Here is a 24958-nt window from a genome sequence, read left to right as displayed (position 1 = left end):
AACAATAGATATAAGAATATAAGCACAAATTTCAACAATAGTTTTCAATTTTAATTGTCAACATTAGTACTAACTCAATAAAAATAAAAGATAAGAATATGGAAAATTCTTTGTTATTATTAAAATTCTTTCTCATTATTCATTCAAGCCTCTTCTGTGCAGGCTTCTCTGAGGACCCTAGATAGACCTAGATATTGTCTTCTTACATGTTCTGACATTTATATACACCTACTTTTATATGGTGATTATAATACTGAGTTGTGATTTTTGCCATTACTATCTTCCCAGAACTCTGATAACTCTGGGCAAGAATCAGGAATATTTTCCCTATATGTTCAGTGCCAGACTTAGCATGTAGCAAGAGAACAATAATGTTAGTAGACAGAGTAAGTAAATAAATGCATGCTTTACTCAATAATTGCTGCTGATAGTTACCTGATTCAGAGATATAGCTTGATTTCTTCTTGGTTGGTCTTCCACTCCAATCAGTATTTATCTCCTTCTACATAAACAAAAAAATTATAGATTCTTAAAAACTTTTTCTAGAATTTGAACATTGTGTATTATTTCTATATTTAAATTATGCATACATTTTAAATTTTTATTTTAAGAATTTAAATTTTTTTAAACTTACCTTAAATATCAATTTATAAGAAATGTGCACCTTTTACTATGTTTCTATAATATTTATTATTGTCAAAGGGTACCCACAAGACCATCCATATATTAATAATTTCCTAAGAGTTTGAGACTCAGTCTATAGTTGTAACTCACATCTAGGATTTATTATAATAAAAAATAGAAGAAGTAAGGGCTAGGTATAGAGAAATCCACGCACAATCTTCCTTATTTTATCTATTTCTCCCTTGTAAGAAGATAAACGTAAGTGTATTTTTTTTCTAACAATAAAAAACATAATAATATTATTACAATGTTCCTACCCAAGGAAATACATGAAAAATTTATCACCTGATGATTTTATTAAAGGACGTCCTATAGACACCCTATACAAGATCATATTGTTTTCACTTTCCAGGTACAGTGAACCACTCTTCTTATAATGAAAGTAAAGCTTCCCCAGTCATCTTCCTAAACACCAGTCAAAGGCCAATCATATAAGAAGGCTCCTTTAAAGATAGTAGTTCCAAGGCTGCTATGTTATCTCTTTTCTGCAGAGTAATATTCAGTGATAACCTCCAATTCACTATTTGTGGAATGCACTAATTAACAAGGAAATTAATCCTCTCAAAGGGAAGAAAATGAGTGTTTTTGTTCATTTGTTTGTTTGTTTTTAACAAAACAACAGAAATAAATTTAAGTAGAGCTAGAAGGCAAATAATAGATTCTCTCAAAACATGGAATTTGGTTCTTTAGACTTTTCTAGGAGCCCAAACAACTCAAGGGAAGCAAATTCCTTGCAATATATTTCTTTTTTATTTCTTTTCCTTACCCTGTGTAAGAGCAAAAAATAGGCTACAAGAAATACATTTTCTGACAATGGTAGCCTGGGAAATATTTTATAATACTTAAAAATATTCATTCTGTTTTTCATAATAAGTTAGGTATCTGTTAACATCTGATATCCATTTGAGATTCATATGGATATCAATTTAATAATATACACATTATCAAAAAAGGAAATGATAAAATTCATATATAGTTTTAAAGGCATTTTTCTTCTTTTTTGTAATTAACAACATAACCTTTGAAATATATTGGATAACATGACCACTGCAAATGTCAGTGTTGCTAAGAAATATATTTTTTGATTCTTAGCATAATTAATATGGCTATGGATATAGAAGAACAGTGAACTATGATTATTATGTAATGTCAAATTATTATTTGTAATGAAACTATACTGTAGAGAAGCATATTGTACTAACTATACATTTTAAGAATTATGTATGATTTTGACTTTCAATAATTATATAGATAACAATTATTATGAAAGAATAAATAAATGTGGCAGCTTGTTACTTCAGAGACTTTATTCATAATTAATGTCTCCAGTTTATCAAAAAAATTTTCAAATCATTCTAATCCTTATCATAGTTAACCAGTTAACACTATGCTGAAGATGAAACCAAAACTATGGATTTGATTCATCTTATAACAAGTTGACAATCCACAGAAGAAATTAATTAATTAATTAATTAATTTTTTGGTACTGGGGATTTAACATTTTGGGGGCTTTTAACCACTAAGCCATATTCCCAGCCCATTTTATTTTTTATTTTGTGACAGGGTCTCAATACATTGCTGATGGTAGCTTGTGATCCTCCTGCCTCAAACTCCCAAGCTGCCACACCCACACCCAATGACATGATCCATTTCATATGTAAGGCAATATCCTGAATATGTTTTGCAACTTTCCTACAGCAAGTAATTGTTCACTGGTCTCAATGTTCTATATTAGTGCACTAGAAGCCTGATCAAAGAACTGTAATATGATTACTTTGAAGACTACAGGTACACATTGCAAACTGCCATCGTGTGGCTTACATTTAGACAGAGGGTCCTAGGATTATTACATTTTTATTAAGGTATTATTAATTTCATGGAATAGAGTTATTCCATAAGGTCAGTTAAAGAGTGATATTTCATGTACAAATGATGAACAAAAGACCATATTTCACTTATTCTGTTTATTTTTGGAGAAAAGAAATATTACATACCTCTTCTTTTTGAATTGGAGTCCCTATAAGTGTCTGTGAAGTTTTACGGTAACCTTTTGTGGGTGAAGTTTGAGTTGAAACAACTGAACCTCGAGCTGATATGTTTATACCTCCTAGAGAAAGAAGAGATTCCTTTAAACACGAGGAGATAATATTGCTGGGAAAAGGGCAAATACTATTTTACAACATTCTCCCTGCTGCACATTTTCTCTGTTGAACTGTCAGAATAGCAGGAATTACCACAATCAAGAATTTATTTGAGTTAAGGAAGTATCTCCAAGAACAACTTGTCTGTTTTGATGCTTACTCTTACCATCATCTTTTTCGCTGCTGTGACCAAAAGGCCTGACTAGAACAATTAGCAGAGGAAAAGTATATTTTGGAGCTCATGATTTCAGAGATATTAGTCCATACATGACCAGCTCCAATGCTCTCAGCCTAAGGTAAGGCATGACATCATGGTAGGAGAGTGTGGGAAAGCAGGTCACAACATAGTACCAGGAAGCAGAGACAGAGCTCTGCTCAACAAAAATAGAATATATACTACATAGGAGCCTATTCCAGCCACACCCTACCTGCCTAATTATTGGCCAGTTGATCCTTATCTGTCGACTAATGAAATGATTAGCTTAAGGCTCTCAAAACTCAATAATTTCACCTATACACTTTCTTGCATTGTCTTACACCTGAAGTTTTGGCAGATATCTAAACTGTAACGCTGGTTAAAATTTTCAATGGGTCATCATTTCCTTCAAAGGCAAGTTTGAAGTTCTTAACTTCTAACCCTAGTTCATTTAAAACTCCAGCTCATTCTTATGAAACTATCCATAGCTCACTGCTGAAATTAACAGTTTTCATTTCATTCAGTTGGTAATGAAAACAACATGTGACTCACACAGGAGAATAAATAAAACTGTTTTTTAAGAAGATTGCTTTCACAGTAAAATGTATGGTGGGTTAAAAGATGAAGAAATGATAGGAGGAAAGTTATTTCAATAGTAAAGCATGGAGAAACAAGGACAGAAGTAGTGGGCTAGAGATTGCTAGATGAGAGGATTGTTATTTTCTTCACACTTAAGTCTCAGGAGGTCATAAAGGAAATTCACAGAATATATGTAAAGATCCTAAAGGGTCCAAAATGGTTGTCATAGCTAATAATCAGAAAAACTAGTAGGATATTCAAATAAAATCTTTTTTGGAGAACATTTTGGATACACCCCCACCATCAAATGTAAGATATGATATAATCAGATAGTATAGTAGATGTTTTGAATTAAGAATTCCTCTATATTGCTTATGGAATTTTAATATAATAATATAATTTTGGAGGTAAATTTAACAAGACAGTGAAAATATTATAATATAGTTTTTATAAAAATTTATAACAGGTTATAATTATGATAGAAAACATAGTAAAATGTAGAAACTAGTAAATATTTAATATGTCAGGGAAACATTTAGATAAACCACTAATTTTTCAATGTAGGCATCTATTCCTTTGCTCTATAGAAAATATTAGGAAGTTTCTCATGTCTAATGGAAGTGGTACAGATTGTACATTGAATTAAAAATAAGAATCAAATGGTATTAGAAGAAAAATCAACGATGTTAAGAACTTAGTGTTTGATGAGCATAAGCAAGATTGACTGAGTTCTCCCATCACCCTGAGGATATTAGAGCTGAACTTGAATATCCTTTTGTTGTGAGGTTTAGTCCAAAGATACATAAAATTACTGCTAAATCCAAATGTACTGATTGTTCTTGGTAAAATATTTAACCCATTTCTGTATGAACAATATGAAATCAAGCCTTTTTCATCAGAAAATTGCTATTTTATTATATAGATGTGTTTTTATTAATATATATACATATATTAAGTGATGTTATAATTAATAAATTGATTCTATTAAATAAGGTATATATATATATATATATATATATATATATATACACACACACACACACACACACACACGTATGTATAAAGAGGATAGGATAAAGTAAGAATATAGTTATACAGAAGTAGCAACTATTAGATGTAAAAATAACAAGAAAGGCTCAGATAATTCAGGTTCTGTCCCTGAGTGAAAACAGGAGATTCATGAAGGTGATAAATTTATGTTATGTTAAATTTAAAGTGGTTATTAGCCACTATATGGAGATGTCTTATATTTCCTGTGTATTTAGGACATACATTGGAGTATTTTTAGCATATTTAGTATGTTAGTATTTAGACTTGTACAAATATAGCAAGTCACAACATTTTTTTTGTAGTTGTAGACGGACAGCATGCCTTTATTTTATTTGTTTATTTTTATGTGTTGCCAAGGATAGAACCCAGTGTCTCACAGAGACTAGGCAAGTGTTCTGCCGCTGAGCTACAGCCCCAGCCCAAGTCACAACATTTTTAAGTAAAGTATATATCATGGGAAAATGGGAAACTGGATGTATTGTTTTCAGGGACAAATGGTATTGGAATATGAGGACAATTGTATTGCAGCCTCCCAAACCATAGTACTTTAGTAACTTACTCTACCTTCCACTACAAACAGCTACAGCAGAGAGTTTTCTATCACTCACGAATGACAAAGGGAACATTCATCTAACTGTAACTTAAGTAAATATTCTCATTAAAATATTACATTCACTAATAATTTTGTAGTATCCTTTATTTTTCAAAATAAGCATACATTTAATAATTAAGCAAAATAACTTTAAAAACTATATGATAAAACTAAAATTATGGGGCTGGGATTGTGGCTCAGGGGTAGAGTTCTTGCCTAGCAAGTGCGAGGCCCTGGGTTCAATCCTCAGCACCACATAAAAAATAAAATAAGGATATTGTGTCCAACTACACTAAAAAGATATTTAAAAAACAAACTATAGTTATATATTTAATAACAAAAAAATTATGAATGTTCTTCAATTTCTTACCTCTCTCATCAGTAATACTTGATTTTTTATTCATTATTCCATCTCTCTATATGATACAACATAAATGACAAAAACAAATCCATGAGTAACCGTACTTCTGAAAGAGATTTTCCTTTCTATCAGTCAACAAAATGAGTCTACATGCTTTCCCCTTTCATCCAAGCAATCTTTCATAAAAGTTGTGTCAGGAAGAATATAATCATCAACCTCTTAGATACCTACCATATGGTCTCAAATTTAGTTTAAAATTGAGCCCAATATATAGCAATGTTCTCTTCTAGTATTCTATATTTTATTTAAAGGCATGGTGATCCCTTCAATGACTGGATCTAAAAAGTTTAGAGTCATTTGTCTCAGAAAAAATCCAACTCTAGCAATTCATACCCTTTCTAACTCAATGTTTATTGAAAACACTGCTTAGAATTATTAAAATTTATTTTATTACAACATTTTTCTGTGTCTGTTGCCTCACTAGACAATGATAGTGTCTTATTTATCTTTGGAATCTATGTAACCCAATTTCTTTATTTTTCATCCTTCTGACTTAGCACAGTGTATGATTAACAGTACGTGCTCAATAAATACTAGCTAATATCATTATAATGGATAAGTATTTGTTTGGATCAGTTTCTGCTAAATTGCACAGTACATTGAGAACACAACTAACTCAACACTTTGACAGAGAAAGGGATCAGATCTCATGAATATAACCCAACATTCCTACCTAGTCAGTGCCTTATCATAGCTCACAGAAATAAAAATTAAGAAGATAAATCAATAACTACTGTGTAAAATTTTGAAACTTAATATTTTTACCTTTAGTTCTATACCATTATCCTGTAAATCTTGATGATAAAGAATTGAAGTTGATTTTTTTGTAATATTCTTTGAACTACTTAGAGACTGATAAATAACATTTGTTGTCTGTCCTAAAAGTAAATGAAAAAGTTAAAAATAAATTTATTGAAGAATAATTGAGGTACAATAAGTTGTACTTATATAAACTTTATTTTTAATAAACTTTTAAATACGTATACAGCTCTGAAACCATTACTGCAATAAATATAACATTTTAGTTACCAATAAAAGCTTTCTCATGCCCCACTGTAATCTAGCCATCTCTTTAATCCCATCCCCCAACATTTGATCTTATGATTTCTGATTTTGTTCTTACTAAAGATTACTGTGCATTTTGTTTTGCATTTTTTCTAGAATTTTATATGTACATAATGTTCTTCTGTTTGCTTTTTTTGTCATTTTATAATTTGGGGGGCCTGTTTTCTACCATTAAACATAATAGTATTATGTGTTTTAATAATTCATTCTTTATCATTGTATGGATATGTCACTATTTTTTATCTACCCATCAGTTGATGGACATTTGGATTGTTTCTGGTTTAGGCCTTTTATAAATAAAACTTTTATGAACTTTCAGATACAAATATTATAGGGATGTTTATATTTTTTCCATTTCACTTGTGCAAATACCTGGATCATATGGTAAGTATGCTTAACTTTTAAGAAACCTCCAACTAGTTCCAAACTGACCATCTAATTTTTACATATACCAATCAGCAGTATATCAAAATTTCAGTTCTTTCATGTCTTGCCAAAACTTAGCAGAAAAAATAATAGAATTAAAGTAAAATGAAATAGAAAAATAAGTAGAAATAGAAAAGTGGGAGAAAATAATGAAAACAACAGCCAAATCTTTAAAGTTCAGGAAAAAGGGATATGTTGGATTGATTAGGAATAAAGGACATAAATCATCACAATAGATTCTACAAATAATTACTAAATTAACAACAAATCTAATGCAAATTGCATAGAAATCAATTTGAAAAGTTATGCAAGACTCAAATTCCTTGAAGAACTCAAACTACCAAATCTTATTCATGAATAGATCATAGGAAGAATCTTCTATTAAAGAAATTGGATATGTAGTTAAAAACTTTCCATACAAATTAAATTAATTTCATTTCTGAATAGTAACAAATCTCTAAGGAGAAAATTAACTAAATCTGCACAAACTCAAAGAATTGAAAGAAATTCAAAGAATTTCAAAGATTGAATAAGTCTGAATGATTATTAGCTCATATTTTAAGATCACAGTGATCCAAAATATCATTTACCAGATATTACAATAAAATAAAACCTTAATTTCTCCATGAAGAAAATAAATCAAGTCCAACAATATATAATAAAAATAATGCATCATGAATATGATGAATAAATGAAGTTTATCCCAAGAATGAAGCACTAGTTTACATTCAAAACTCAAAGTAAGGGGCTAGGGCTAGCCCCTACTGGCTTAGTTATAAAGCCTTGCCTTATGTAAGGGGCCTTGGATTTGGTCCCCAGCACCACACACACACATACACACAGACACACACATTTAGTAATTTATCACATTAAAAGAAAAAAGGAAAGAATTCATGTGATTATCTCAAAATGAGGGAAAAACCAAAAAAGTTCAATAACTTTTCATGTTAAATCCTCTTTGTGAACTACAAATAGAGGGATGCATATCATCTTATAAAGGCTATTTTCAAATTTCTACAATAATCTCACTAATATCAATGACTTTTCCTTAATTTATATAACAACATCAAAATGAACACAACCACCATATCTGTTTAACATCATAACAGAAGTACTATACAGGAAAAAAGATATGAAAATTAGTCTTAAATAAAATCATGACAGGCTACTTTTTATAAGTTTCCAAGTTATTTCTAAATTATTTTTTGTAAGTGCACAAGGATAATCAAGTCAAGGTAGAAAACAACAAACACTGGATGATTCAAACTGTTAGAATTCAAGACTTATTATAAACCTACAACAATGAAGAGGATGTTATATTTACATACAAACAGATCAACAGAAGAGCAGAGAATGCTTATAAGTAGAATCACTTATCTGTAACTAAATTTGCCAGTACAATTTAGTGGTATTTATGCAACTCTATATATAGAAAATAAACTTGGCTCATCCCATCTTCTCAGATAGCTATCACCAAATTTATACCAACATTTAGACACAAAAGAACTCTAGGTTCATCTTAGAGGGTATCCACTGGCCAGAGCTGTCACAACATCAGCATTAATAAACAATAACACATGCTGTTAAGTGTCACAAATCCACAAATTTAAATAGCTACGTATGTTGAAGCACGTAAATCTGGGAGTTCTTCATGACACTTAAAAAAAACTAACTGCATGTTTTGAAGATTGTTACTAAAATAATTCACCATTTTGAAATTGTTGAATGATAATAAACTATTAAATATTTAGTCTACTTTTCCTAAATAGTCTGTACCATAATGTAAGCAAATTGAAGTTGAGAGCAAATTTCTTTTTACAAAAGTGTTCCAGCTAATCTGTGCAGAAGCAATGATAGAATTAAAATATCTCAATTTTGCAATCCTTAATTTATGGATTTAGGCCTTGAACTCAAAAGACTGCTGAGATCATGGAGAAAAAACAGATATTACATGCTTCCTGAATGAAAGGTACACCACCATTTGGGATCCATCTTACTGAAGAAAGTCAACCTGAAAACAAATAGATCTAACTAGTACTTTATAGTAAACACAGAGGAAAAAACATACAGAATGTATCATATAGATAAGGAATGTACCAGATAAGCAACTCAATTTTGTACAAATAAACTGTAAACATAAAAAAGAAGGCAGGAATGAAAAATGCATGGAAGAGGAACTTATAGATTAAAACATACTCAAAAATATATCACAGTGAACATTGATAAGCTGATTAGTGTAAATTCAAACTAATAACAAAATATATTTACAACATTATTGAAAATTTAGATGATAATTGATTATTAGATGATGTAAAGAAATTATTAATTATTAATTTGGGTAATATGTAATGGCATTATTGGTATGTATTTTTTTTAAATAATCCTTATCTTGGAGATTCAGATGCTGGGCTAGAGAAAGCTTGCATTATTTGACCCAGGATTCAGGAAGCAGAAATACTGCTTCTCTGTGAAGTGAGTGAAAGAGGGATTTCACTACAATTCAATGCTGAACAGAGTGTCTTAGAGACTCAGAAATTTGGGTATATTAAACAAAGACAAAGAGACTACATTTTGAAGCCAAGCTGGTTGCAGCAGCAGTAATACCAGGGCTGATTCAGCATAGAGGGAGGAAGAATGTAGAGAAATACAATAGACAGATTTAGTTTTGAAAACCTTGAGATCAGAAAAGAAGCCTCCCTTAGCTGATCTGGAGGCTGCACTGTACACGGATGTACAGTGAAAAGCATCTGTGTTTCCCAACTGGCCACAGATTGCTGAAGCTGAAGCCATCGTGAGGCGGCCATAGTGCAGCTGTTGCTGAGGGAACCAGGAGATCTGAGCAAAGATGGTTATATGGGCCTGGCAAGTGCTTGCTGCATGCCCTCGGCTGTACCTAGGAGAATGAAAGTGAATATTTTACCTAGAGGGATTCAAGTTGAAAAAGTGAAGGGGGCCCTATTTCTGGCAGCTGATAAGACCAGCTTAAGTGGGTCAGGAGTTTGAACAGTAAACACTGTGTGTGTAGACAGCAGAGGGGGTGAAGGATTGGCAAATAGAATCCTAGGGAGAATTCAGGGATCCAGAATTCCAGCAGAGATTGGCAACTTCCAGGCCCTAGGGGTGTACTACTGATCTAATCTCTCAAGAGCAGTTGCCATCCCACAAAGCCCCTGAGGCCTGATTAGACCCAAGCCAGTGGGAATTTCACTTATAGAACACTGTAGAGGCCCCACCCTGAGAGTGCATGGACCTGGTCTGTTCAGACAAAACTCCAGCTGACAGTACTTCCTATCCCATCCTAACTCATACTGGTGAGAAGGAAAGCTGAGAATTTTTTAACTCAACTGAGTACTTGGTGAGCAACACAAAGAGAGGAAGTGTTTAACAACCCTTGGCCTTTACTTTCATGCTCATTTTTCAAAATGTATTTATTTTTCCTTGACTTGCCTTTTGGGCATTAGGGTTTTTATGTATATCTTGATTTTCTTTACTGTTTTTCATTTGTCTGTTTTTCTTATTTCTCTTTCTCTCTTTTCTTTTGCTAACAGCTAAATTCAATTGTTCTTTCACCTTTCCTTTTTTACTTCTATTTTTTTCTCTTTCCTTATAACCACCACACCCTACTTCTCTTCTGCTTTCTCTGTTTGCTTTTTGAAATTGTAAATTTGTTTTTTACCTTCCTATCATACTTTATTCTTAATTGCATTCCTACCATCTTTCAGCACTAAGTGATTCATATAACACCTGCCCCCACCATTAATATTGTCGAAATTATTACTACTGTGGATCCCATAGTGGATGCTTGTTGTTTGATGTAATGTAAGATATAATACATGGATACTTATTGTTTTGCTGATGGTAAATACTGACCTACCATTTCTGGATTTTGTGGAAATTAACACTCTAGATGTCAGAGTAGTAACCAAGTAACTAGTTTAATACTGTATATTGTTTGTTGTTATTACTTTTTCCCCTTATCTGTGAAATGCTGGACTTACAAGGACACTTCATGTAAGTTGATAGACACTCAACTCTGTTGCTGAACTCAACCAAAAGACAGTGTACCTTCCTCCACACACAAATTAATGATATTCAATCTTCAACTACACTTTAATACAGAGAACAGAAAAGACAAAAACCCAAACTAACAATCAGGCCCCAAGCAGAAACAGCTATAGTAGGAACAGATTGAAATTATAGAAAGATTGTAGACACCACATCTACAAAGGGATTTCAATGCAGATCACTCTATTATACTTAAGCAACTGAAGACTGTGCCTTAAAAAAAAAAAAAAAAAGAGGTAGAGGAATTCACTTCGATTGATGCACAAGACCAAGCCCTCTAAAAACAGGAGAAAATAGGCAAACAAAATCCACAATCCCCCAACAGAGGAACCCGTTGATGGTGAGGTAGATGAAAACTCAGAAAAGGATTGTAAAAAACTGATTATCAAAATATTCAATGAACTAAAAAAATATATATAAGGAAGGAAAATTACAGGAGATGAAAGATCATTTTAGTAAAGAAATATAAATACTAAAAAAAAAAAACTAAGCAGAACTCCCAGAAATGAAAAACAAGATCAATCAAATTACAAACTCATTTGAAGGTATCAATAACACACTAGATAGTATAGAAAATAGAACCTCAGGCCTTGAAGAAAGAACTTCAGGCATTGAAGACAGGGCTAAATGATCTTGAATACACAGAAAGCAATAAAGGGAAAAATTATAGAATGTGACCAGAATTTAGAAGAACTCTGAGATAACTTTAAAAGACCATACCTGAGAATCACGGGATAGAAGAGGACATGAAGATGCAAACTAAAGATATGAAGAAAATTTCAATGATATAATTACAGAAAATTTCTTCCATATCAGAAATCAGATAAACATCCACATACAGGAGGTTTATAGGACGCCAAATGGACTCAAGCCAAATGAGAAGCTTTGTGAGATATATCATAATCAAAATGTCCAACACAAAACAAAGAAAGAATATTAAAAGTTATAAGAGACAAAGAACAGGTCACATTCAGAGGCAAAACCAGTAAATTTCACTTCTTATTTCTCCATTCATACCCTAAAATCAAAGATGGCCTGGAATGAAATATTCTAAACACTGAAAAAATCAACTGTTAGCTAAGGTTACTATACCCAGAAAAACTCAGTCGCAAATTCTAAAGGTAAATAAAAACATTCGATGACAAAAGTAAAGGAATTCATGAGCACCAAACCAGCACTACAAAGAATACTTAAACTTCATACAGAAGAATGAAAAAACAATTCCCAAACCCCACAGAGGAAATTCAAAAGAAAAATAATCAAGATAGGGTAAACTATAGAAAAAAACAAAATGGTAGGATACCACAAACACATACCCATACTAACACTGAATGTTAATAATCTCAACTCCTCAACTATAAGACACAGATTATCAGAATGGATCAAAAAAAAAAAACCAAAATCTAACTATATGGTATTTATAAAAGACCCATCTCATAAACAAAGACACCCACAAGCTGAAGATAAAAGGATGGCAAAAAATATTCTAGGTCCAAGAAAACAAGAAAGATTAGTATTCTCAGATCTGACCAAAGTAAATTTCAAGTAAAAGTTGACCAAAAGAGAAAAAGAAGAACATTATATACTAGTATATAAAAAAGAATGACATTATATACTAGGCAACAATTCAAAAAGAAGGTATAATCATAGTAAATATGTACATCACAAATATCAGCAAACCCAAGTACATGGAAAAAATTCTCTATGACATTAGATTTTACACAGACCCCCAAAACCATAATAGTGGGGGATTTCAATATTCTCTTATCACCAATAGACAGTTAATCAAAACAAAAAATCAACGACGATATCTCCAACCTACATAACACTATAAATCAAGTGGACTTAATGAACAATTACAGAATATTTCAAACAGTTTAATTAACCTTTTGCTCAGCTGCACATGAAACCTTTTCTAAAATAGATCATATTCTAGGCCACTAAGCAAATCTTAGCAAACATTTAAAAAAATGCTATAATCTCATATATCCTATCAGATGATAAAGAAACTAGAAATCAACAGCAAGAAAAATAATACAAACCTTATAAACCCATGCAGATGGAATAATAGTCTTTTCAATGAAGAATAAATCAAAAGGAAAAATTTAAAAAATCAAGAAATTCTTAGAAATGAATGAGAACAAAGATACAACATATCAAAATCTCTGGATCAGTATGGAAGAAATTTTAAGAGGCAAATGTATAGCACTGAGTACCTACATTAAAAATTAGAGATATCCCAAATAAATAAGCTTATGGTCCACCTCAATATCTTAGAAAAAGAAAAACAAACTAACTCCCAAACCAGGAGAAGACAGGAATTAAGATCAAATCCAAAATCAATGAAATTGAGAATAAAAAAATACATAGGATTGATGTAACAAAAAGTTGGTTCTTTGAAAATATAAATAAAATGGACAAACCCTTAGCCAAATTAACCAAGAGAAAAAGTGAGAAGCAAATCAATAAGATGAAAAAGGAGATATCACCACAGATTCCTCTGAAATCCAGAGGATTATCAGATCATACTTAGAAAATTTATACTCTAAAAAAACTAGAAACTCTGGGAGACATGAAATTTTAGACATATATGACCTGTCCAAATTGAACCTGAAGATATGGATGCACTAAACAGATAAATATCAAGTAATGATATTAAAACAGTGATTAAAAGCTTTTCAAAAAAGAAAAGCCCTGGACCTGATGAATGATCAGCTAAATTCTACCAGACCTTTACAGAATAATTAATACCAGTCTTTTTCAAATTATCACATGAGCTTGAAGGACAGGGAACTCTCTTAAATATTTTTATGAAGCTAGTATAGCTTTGATACCAAAACCAGACAAAGATGAATCAAGAAAACTATATAGCAATATTCCTGATGAATATAGCTACAAAAGTCCTAAATAAAATATTAACAAACTGCATTTCAAAAATCATATCAAGAAAATAATACACCATAATTAACTGGGTTGCATTCCAGGGATACAAGGTTAATTCAATATGCACAAATCAATAAATGTGATTCATCATTTAAGCAGAATTAAGAACAAAAATCACATGATCATCTCAATAGATAGAGAAAATGCCTTTTGATAAAATTCATTTATGTTAAAAAATATTGACAAAAAACAGACTGAAAGAACTTACCTCGACACCATTAAGGATATTTATGACAAACCCAAAACCAACAACATACTAAATAGAGAAAACTACAGGCTTTTCTACTAAATTCAGGAACAAAACAAGGATGCCCACTCTCACCACTACTATCAATATAGCCCTTGGAATATTAGCCAGAGGAATTAGGCAAGAAAAGGAAATCAAATGAATACAAACTATCTCTGCCAATGATATGATCCTATATCTAGAAGATCCCCCCCAAAAAAAATCCACCAAAAGACTTCTAAAGCTTTAGAGCTTATAAATGAATTTACAAAATATCAGCATACAAGATCATACTCAACAGTGATTCAGTCAAAGAAGAAATCAGGAAAACCATCCCATTTACAATACATTAAAAAAAAGCCATACTTTGGAATTAATCTAACCAAGGATATAAAAGAGCTCTACAATGAAAATTAAAGAACACTGAAGAAAGGAACTGAAGAAGATTCTAGAAGATCTAAAAACATCCCGTGTTCTTGGATAGGCAAAACTAATATTGTCAAAATGTCCATACTTTCAAAAGCAATATACAGATTTGGTGCAATCCCCATCAATGACATTCTTAATAGAATTAGAAAAAAAACATTTCTTTTTTTTTTTTAAAGAGAAAGAGAGGAGGGAGAGGGAGAGAGAGGAGAGAGAGAGAGAGAGAGAGAGAGAGAGAGAGAGAGAGAGAGAGAGAAATTTTCTTAATATTATTTTTCAGCCCAGTGCCTGCAAGGTAGGAGAACCGGCGACCCACGGGAAGGTCAGGCCCAGCAACCTGCCGAGAGACAGAGCTGACACACGTGCCTGCAGGGAACGCGGTCCTGCGACCCACCAGCGGCCTTCTGTGGGGCAGGCCCGTCCCCTCCCCCAGTGCCTGCAAGGTAGGCGGGACTGTGACCACCAGCAGATCAGGCCTAGAGGCCTGCTGAGGGGCAGGACCGTCCCCTCCCCCAGTGCCTGCAAGGTAGGCGGGACTGTGACCACCGGCAGATCAGGCCAAGCGCCTTTTTGAGGGCCGGAGCCGGCCCCACCCCCAGTGCCTGCAAGGTAGGCATACCGGGGACCCACCGGGAGGTTAGGCCCAGCAACCTACGGAGAGACAGAGGTGCTCCTCGCGCCTGCTGGGTAGGCGGTCCTTCGACCGGCCAGCAGAGCAGACCTAGGGCCCGCCAGCGTGGTAGACGGATCGCACCAATTGGTGGAGGATCACAGCCACCACCTGTCCTGCAAGGGAGAATTTTCAACTATACAAGAGCAATATAAATAAATAGAGGGAAAATTTCAAAAACACAACAGTTTCACCAAGCAGAAAGAAACGCCAGCAGTATGAAAAGACAAGGAAAGAAAGGACCACAGGCAATGCAGGTCAACTCAACTCTAGAAGAGGTAATAGCTGCAACAGATGGAATGTCAGACAGAGAGGTCAGGATATACATGCTTCAGATGATCTGGAGTCTCAAGGAAGACATGAGACAGCAAAATCAGACAATGAAAGATCACATTGACAAGAAACTACATAAACAAATCCAGGAAATAAAAGATCAATTTCACAGGGAGATAGAGGAAATAAAAAACAAACAAATAGAAATCCTAGAAATGCAGGAAGCAATAAACCAACTTAAAAACTCAATTGAGAATACTACCAGCAGAGTGGATCACTTAGAAGATAGAACATCAGACAATGAAGACAGAGTATTTCAACTTGAAAAGAACATAGACAGCTCAGCAAGTCTGCTAAGAAACCATGAGCAGAACATCCAAGAAATATGGGATAATATCAAAAGACCAAACTTAAGAGTCATTGGGATACAGGAAGGCACAGAGATCCAAACCAAAGGAATAAACAATTTATTCAGTGAAATAATACGAGAAAACTTCCCAGACTTGAAGAATGAGACAGAACCCCAAATCCTAGAAGCCTACAGGACGCCGAATGTGCAAAATCATAAGAGATCCACACCTAGACACATTATAATGAAGATGTCCAACATACAGAATAAGGAGAGAATTTTAAAAGCTACAAGAGAAAGGAAGCAGATTACATTTAGGGGTAAACCAATCAGGATAACAGCTGATCTCTCAACACAGACTCTAAAAGCTAGAAGATCCTGGGATAATATATTTCAAATGCTAAAAGAAAATGGGTTCCAACCAAGAATCGTGTATCCGGAGAAATTAAGCTTCAGGATGGAAGATGAAATTAAAACATTCCATGATAAACAAAAGTTAAAAGAATTTGCAGCTAGAAAACCATCTCTTCAAAAAATCCTTGGCAAAACACTACAGGAAGAGGAAATGGAAAACAACAATGAAAACCAACAGTGGGAGGTAGGACAGTAAAGGGGGGAAAATAATCAAAGAGGAAAACAAATCAGGTTTAGCAGCATTAATAAACAAATATGGCTGGAAGAACAAACCATATCTCAATAATAACCCTAAATGTTAATGGCTTAAACTCACCAATTAAGAGACACAGGCTAGTTGAATGGATCACAAAACAAGACCCAACAATATGCTGCCTACAGGAGACGCATTTGATAGGAAAGGATATACATAGACTGAAGGTGAAAGGTTGGGAAAAATCATATCACTCATATGGACTGCGGAAACAAGCAGGAGTGTCCATACTCATATCAAATAAAATAGATTTCAAACCAAAGTTAATCAAAAGGGATAAAGAAGGACACTACATACTGCTCAAGGGAACCATACACCAACAAGACATAACAATCATAAATATATATGCCCCAAACAACGGTGCTGCTGTGTTCATCAAGCAAACTCTTCTCAAGTTCAAGAGTCTAATAGACCATCATACAATAATCATGGGAGACTTCAACACACCTCTCTCACCACTGGACAGATCTTCCAAACAAAAGTTGAATAAGGAAACTATAGAACTCAATAACACAATTAACAACCTAGACTTAATTGACATATATAGAATATACCACCCAACATCAAGCAGCTACACTTTTTTCTCAGCAGCACATGGATCCTTCTCAAAAATAGATCATATATTATGTCACAGGGCAACTCTTAGACAATATAAAGGAGTGGAGATAATACCATGCATCTTACCTGATCATAATGGAATGAAACTAAAAATCAATGATAAAAGAAGCAAGGAAAAATCATGCATCACTTGGAGAATGAACAATAGGTTACTGAATGATCAATGGGTTTTAGAAGACATCAAGGAGGAAATTAAAAAATTCTTAGAGTTTAATGAAAACACAGACACAACATATCGGAATCTATGGGACACATTGAAAGCAGTTTTAAGAGGAAAATTCATTGCTTGGAGTTCATTCCTTAAAAAAAGAAAAAAACAAATAAATGATCTCATACTTCATCTCAAAATCCTAGAAAAAGAAGAGTAAAACAACAGCAAAAGAAGTAGAAGGCAAGAAATAATTAAAATCAGAGCTGAAATTAATGAAATCAAAACAAAAGAAACAATTGAAAAAATTGACAAAACGAAAAGTTGGTTCTTTGAAAAGATAAATAAAATTGACAGACCCTTAGCCATGCTAGCGAAGAGAAGAAGAGAGAGAGCTCAAATTACTAGCATAAGGGATGAAAAAGGCAAGATCACGACAGACACTTCAGAAATACAGAAGATAATCAGAAATTATTTTGAATCCTTATACTCCAATAAAATAGAAGATAGTGAAGGCATCGATAAATTTCTTAAGTCATATAATCTGCCCAGATTGAGTCAGGAGGATATAGACAACCTAAACAGACCAATATCAATTGAGGAAATAGAAGAAACCATCAAAAGATTACCATCTAAGAAAATCTCAGGACCGGATGGGTATACAGCAGAGTTTTACAAAACCTTTAAAGAGGAACTAATACCAATACTTTTCAAGCTATTTCAGGAAATAGAAAAAGAGGGAGAACTTCCAAATTCATTCTAAGAGGCCAACATCACCCTGATTCCGAAACCAGACAAAGACACTTCAAAGAAAGAAAACTACAGACCAATATCTCTAATGAACCTAGATGCAAAAATCCTCAATAAAATTCTGGCAAATCGGATACAAAAACATATCAAAAAAATTGTGCACCATGATCAAGTAGGATTCATCCCTGGTATGCAAGGCTGGTTCAATATACGGAAATCAATAAATGTTATTCACCACATCAATAGACTTAAAAATAAGAACCATATGATCATCTCGATAGATGAGGAAAAAGCATTCGACAAAGTACAGCATCCGTTTATGTTCAAAACTCTCGAAAAACTAGGGATAACAGGAACATACCTCAACATTGTAAAAGCAATTTATGCTAAGCCTCAGGCTAGCATCATTCTGAATGGAGAAAAATTGAAGGCATTCCCTCTAAAATCTGGAACAAGACAGGGATGCCCTCTCTCACCACTTCTGTTCAACATAGTTCTCGAAATACTGGCCAGAGCAATTAGACAGACGAAAGAAATTAAAGGCATAAAAATAGGAAAAGAAGAACTTAAATTATCACTATTTGCAGATGACATGATTCTATACCTAGCAAACCCAATAGGGTCTACAAAGAAACTGTTAGAGCTAATAAATGAATTCAGCAAAGTGGCAGGTTATAAAATCAACACGCATAAATCAAAGGCATTCCTGTATATCAGCGACAAATCCTCTGAAATGGAAACGAGGACAACCACTCCGTTCACAATATCCTCAAAAAGAATAAAATACTTGGGAATCAACCTAACAAAAGAGGTGAAAGACTTATACAATGAAAACTACAGAACCCTAAAGAGAGAAATTGAAGAAGACCTTAGAAGATGGAAAAATATACCCTGTTCATGGATAGGCAGAACTATCATCATCAAAATGGCGATATTACCAAAAGTTCTCTATAGGTTTAATGCAATGCCAATCAAAATCCCAACGGCATTTCTTGTAGAAATAGAGAAAGCAATCATGAAATTCATATGGAAGAATAAAAGACCCAGAATAGCAAAAACAATACTAAGCAGGAAGTGTGAATCAGGTGGTATAGCGATACCAGATTTCAAACTATACTACAGAGCAATAGTAACAAAAACAGCATGGTACTGGTACCAAAACAGGCGGGTGGACCAATGGTACAGAATAGAGGACACAGAAACCAACCCACAAAACTACAACTTTCTTATATTTGATAAAGGGGCTAAAAGCATGCAATGGAGGAAGGATAGCATCTTCAACAAATGGTGCTGGGAAAGCTGGAAATCCATATGCAACAAAATGAAATTGACTCCCTTTCTCTCGCCATGCACAAAAGTTAACTCAAAATGGATCAAGGAGCTTGATATCAAATCAGAGACACGGAATCTGATAGAAGAGAAAGTTGGCTACGACCTACATGCTGTGGGGTCGGGCTCCAAATTCCTCAATAGGATACCCATAGCATAAGAGTTAACATCTAGAATCAACAAATGGGACTTACTCAAACTAAAAAGTTTTTTCTCAGCAAAAGAAACAATAAGAGAGGTAAATAGGGAGCCAACATCATGGGAACAAATCTTTACTCCTCACACTTCAGATAGAGCCCTAATATCCAGAGTATATAAAGAACTCAGAAAATTAGACAATAAGATAACAAATAATCCCATCAACAAATGGGCCAAGGACTTGAACAGACACTTCTCAGAGAAGGACATACAATAAATCAACAAGTACATGAAAAAATGCTCACCATCTCTAGCAGTCAGAGAAATGCAAATCAAAACCACCCTAAGATACCATCTCACTCCAGTAAGATTGGCAGCCATTATGAAGTCAAACAACAATAAGTGCTGGCGAGGATGTGGGGAAAAGGGTACACTTGTACATTGTTGGTGGGACTGCAAATTGGTGCAGCCAATTTGGAAAGCAGTATGGAGATTTCTTGGAAAGCTGGGAATGGAACCACCATTTGACCCAGCTATCCCCCTTCTCGGTCTATTCCCTAAAGACCTAAAAAGAGCATGCTACAGGGACACTGCTACATCGATGTTCACAGCAGCACAATTCACAATAGCAAGACTGTGGAACCAACCTAGATGCCCTTCAATAGACGAATGGATAAAAAAAATGTGGCATTTATACACAATGGAGTATTACTCTGCATTAAGAAATGACAAAATCATAGAATTTGGAGGGAAATGGATGGCATTAGAGTAGATTATGCTAAGCAAAGCTAGCCAAACCCTAAAAAACAAATGCCAAATGTCTTCTTTGATATAAGGAGAGTAATTAAGAACAGACTAGGGAAGAAGAGCACAAGAAGAAGACCATCATTAAACAGGGTTGAGGGGTGGGAGGGAAAGGGAGAGAGAAGGGAAATTGCATGGAAATGGAACGAGACCCTCAGGGTTATACAAAATTACATACAAGAGGAAGTGAGGGGAAAGGGAAAATAATACAAGGGGGAGGAATGAATTACAGTAGGGGGGGTATAGAGAGAGGAGGAGAGGGGAGGGGAGGGGAGGGGGGATAGTAGAGGATAGGAAAGGCAGCAAAATACAACAGACACTAGGATGGCAATATGTAAAGCAATGGAAGTGTAACTGATGTGATTCTGCAAGCTGTATACGGGGTAAAATGGGAGTGCATAACCCACTTGAATCAAAATGTGAAATATGATATATCAAGAACTATGTAATGGAGGGGTAAGACAAGATAATACAAATGGAAGAAATGATTTACAGTAGAAGGGGTAGAGAGAGAAAAGGGGAGGGGAGGGAAGGGGAGGGGGGGATAGTAGAGAATAGGACTGACAGCAGAATACATCAGACACTAGAAAGGCAATATGTCAATCAATGGAAGGGTAACTGATGTGATACAGCAATCTGTTTACGGGGTAAAGTTCGGAGTTCATAACCCGCTTGAATCAAACTATGAAATATGATGTATTAAGAACTGTGTAAGGTTTTGAACGACCAAAAATATAAATAAATAAATAAAAGAAAAAAATATTATTTTTCAGTTTTCAGTGGACACAACATCTTTATTTTTTGTGGTACTGAGGATTGAACCCAGTGCCCTGTGCATGCCAGGCAAGCGCGTTACCGCTTGAACCACATCCCCAGCCCCTAGAAAAAACATTTCTTAACTTCATTTGAAAGAATAAAAGACCTAGAATAGCCAAAGCAATACTAATCAAGAAAAGTGAAGCAAGAGAATCACAATACTTGATCTACAGAGATGCAGTAACAAAAACAGCATGATATTGGCACCAAAATAGACATATAGACCAACAAACATAATAAAAGACACAGAGACAAACACAAAATCCTATAATATCTGATATTTGGCAAAAGGTGCCAAAAGTATAGCTCAGAAAAAAGAAAGCCTTTTTTAATAAATAGTGCTAGGAAAACTGGATAGCTTTATGTAGAAAATGTAATTAGACGCCGTATCTTTTACCCTGCACAAAACTGAAATCAAAATGGATTAAACACTTAGGAATAGACTAGAAACCTTACCACTGATAGAAGAAAACATCTCGTCAACACTATATCATATAGGTGCAGGCACAGACTTCCTTAACAAGATCCCAGAAGCATAAGAAGGATAATATTATTAAAAAACAATCAAATACAAATTAATAGACAAGTGAAAGGAAGTCTAGTAGTGTAGAAGAAGAAGAGGGGAAGGGGGATAGGGAGGAAAAGGGGGAAGGAAAGGGGAGATTATAAACTGAAATTGATTTCCATGCATGTATAAGTTTGTTGGGATGAACCCAACTACTATATACAACAATTAAGCTCTAATTTAAAAAAATGCAAAAAATCCTAATCTTCTAAAGTTATATGTTGATATACTGATGGATGAAATAATATTATACATATCTCAAAAATAATACATCTAAAAACAAAACAAAACAAAAACAATATGGCCACAGGTATAGAGTTTGAGGGTAATGGCAAGATTGTCCATGAGTTATTGAAAATGAATAATAGGCACACAAAGGTTCATTATCCTCTTCTGTGTGTTTTGGTTTATATTTGATACATTTAATAAGAAAGTTTTAAGAATATCATTAATAACTGAAAATATTTTTCACAACTAAGAGACTCATGTCTCTATAATGTCAAAAAGAGATCATCCAAATAAATCTAAAATAAAACATAATAAAATATACAAATTATTTTATTATAAAGATTAAATTTTATTATATTGGACTTCTATATATCCAAAAATAGACATAAATCATAAATTTTTTTTAGAGTGGCATATAAACCACATTACCTTTTTTTTTTTTTTAAAGAGAGAGAGAGAGAGAGAATTTTTTTAATATTTATTTTTTAGTTTTTGGCGGACACAACATCTTCATTTGTATGTGGTGCTGAGGATCGAACCCCGGCCGCACGCATGCCAGGCAAGCACGCTACCGCTTGAGCCACATCCCCAGCCCCCATAAATCATAAATTTTAAGAAAATATTTGCTATGCCATATATACATGTATAATAAGTGAGGAGTATCAAACATGATTAAGAACTCTTCTAAATCCAATAAAATCAATCCAGGATGAAAACTGACAAGAGATGGTAATTTCTCATAAGAGATGGCCCAGAATCCCTAAAGAATCACTTGTCCATGTTTACCAGGTGATTTATATATACAAGTATAGTCAGTGAATCATAAATTGTTTAAATTATCTAATACATTCATCAACAGAAAAATGAATGTTAGAAACTATGATAAATTTATATAATGGGATATGACTAAAAATGAACCAAAATTTCATTTCACAAAATTGTGAAATGCTTTACACAAGTATAAATTGTTTTGAAACAATGCTGAGTATAAAAAGAAAGTCAAAGAGTGAATACAATATCATATATTAGTATTAAAATATCTTAAAATGGTATTTATATTATATCTATATATAAGTAGTTGAAGAATAAGTGATATAGTAAATGTATTTTCTAGAAAAGTTTATGATGATCACCAAAATTAGATGACAGTTCTTTTTGTTGGTGGAGGTAAGTCTATTCTACGGAAATTTATAATAGATATAAATTTATATAGTTCCAAGAATCCAGTGGAAGAGGACTAGGAACAAAGACATTCACATCTAGACACATCATAAGTTGTTGAAAACTAAGACCCTCCAAAAATAATCGTAAATAACCAGAGAAAAAATATGGTAGCATTTCTTATAGGAAAATTATAATCAAAATATTGTTGGTGCCTCATCATATTCATGAAGAAACAATGAAATGGAATGACACATTAATATCTGGAAATGAAATAATTCAGGTTTCTCAGTTCTGGTGAAATAAGCATACTGTATACTCAAGAAGAAAGGGTTTGGATTTGCTCTTTTTGGATTCTAGTCTTTAAGAACCAGGTGATTTAATGTCCGTAAATTAATTTTAAATGTTAAATTTAATGGTGAGTCACATTGTTTAATTTTTAAGTCTTACATTTTTTATGGTGTATTATTAGAAAACATTTTTGTTGTTTGGACTCACACTCTAATCTATTGAGCTCCAATGGACAACATGAAATGACATAGTATAAGAAATATAAAAGTTGACATTTCAATAAAGTTCACAGAGGTTTTAGAGTAATTTCTAAACCATTTCTGTTTTTCTAAAATTATTTTGAGTATTAAAAATATTTTGCAATTTAGATAGGTACTCTGTATTATAAATAGTGTAGTTGCTAGTACCACTCTAAATCAATCATTTGTCAAAAGATACAGAGAATTTATCTGCACTTAAGTGAAAGAAGTCATTACCAAGTTTGGTCTTTCTCCACATTATTATACTTAGCATTTAGTATTTCTTATAATAAAATTCAATTACCGGGTAGTCCTTTCTGTGATTTCTGCTCAGGAACTGGATAAACTACTTTTATATCATCATAAGTCGTCTTTTTCTTCTTTGGAGAAGCTTAATTAAAACATGTAATAAAACATTTGATTTTAATTACAGTGATAACAGAAGTGCCAAATAGACTTTATACGTTTTATGTCCAGGATATGAGCCACATGCTAATCCATATGCAGGATTGTGGGGTGATATGGGAGAAGATGGAGAGAGATAAGAAATGGGATATGCTTTCAGAAACAGAATTTTTTTCTGTTACAAAGGAAAATCCATACTGCAGTCTATTGGAACATATAATTTTCTCTACCATGAGAATGCATACCAGAATAATGACTGGGCTGAAGATCTACCAGCGTACAGTGATTACTGCAATTGTTGGATTTGCATTATAGCCTGGCACAAGCAAATGTAAATGTATATTATAATACAAGATAGAATATTTGTTTTATACAATGCACAAATGTATGTGTGTGTGTGTGTGTGTGTGTGTGTGTGTGTCTGTGTGTGTCTGTGTGTATATTCCTTTTTTCTGATAGAGATAATTAGAGTTTCTTTTTATAGCTGTTTAGGTGGGCAATAACTTGACTGCATATGGGCTCAATGAGTTTACATTAGAGATGTAAAATGTGAGAGTGATCTGTTTCCTCACTGACCATTGAAGAAGAATCTTCTAATACTCCCTCCCTTCCATCCTCTGAAAGTTTCAACTTGGTGGAAAATGACATTACTATAGTGGTATAAAACAATTTTATTTGTGAAATACATATTAT

General features: G+C 33.4%; 1 protein-coding gene across 1 annotated transcript in view; it reads right to left on the bottom strand.

Annotated features, from left to right (window-relative positions):
- Nucleotides 1-24958, bottom strand: part of Fsip2 (fibrous sheath interacting protein 2) — an 88269-nt gene that overhangs the window by 47961 nt on the left and 15350 nt on the right. Inside the window, exons 9-13 of the mRNA XM_005324407.3 lie at nucleotides 24165-24251; nucleotides 6429-6541; nucleotides 5613-5658; nucleotides 2679-2791; nucleotides 436-502 (exon numbers count right to left, since the gene is read on the bottom strand). Coding sequence (XP_005324464.2) covers nucleotides 436-502; nucleotides 2679-2791; nucleotides 5613-5658; nucleotides 6429-6541; nucleotides 24165-24251 — 426 coding nt within the window. The remainder of the gene's footprint in view (nucleotides 1-435; nucleotides 503-2678; nucleotides 2792-5612; nucleotides 5659-6428; nucleotides 6542-24164; nucleotides 24252-24958) is intronic.

The sequence above is a fragment of the Ictidomys tridecemlineatus genome, chromosome 7 (genome assembly GCF_052094955.1).
Source record: "Ictidomys tridecemlineatus isolate mIctTri1 chromosome 7, mIctTri1.hap1, whole genome shotgun sequence".
Classification (NCBI taxonomy): Eukaryota; Metazoa; Chordata; class Mammalia; order Rodentia; family Sciuridae; genus Ictidomys; species Ictidomys tridecemlineatus.
Note: the sequence above shows the minus strand (reverse complement) of the source record. Positions and strands in the feature narration are given on the sequence as shown.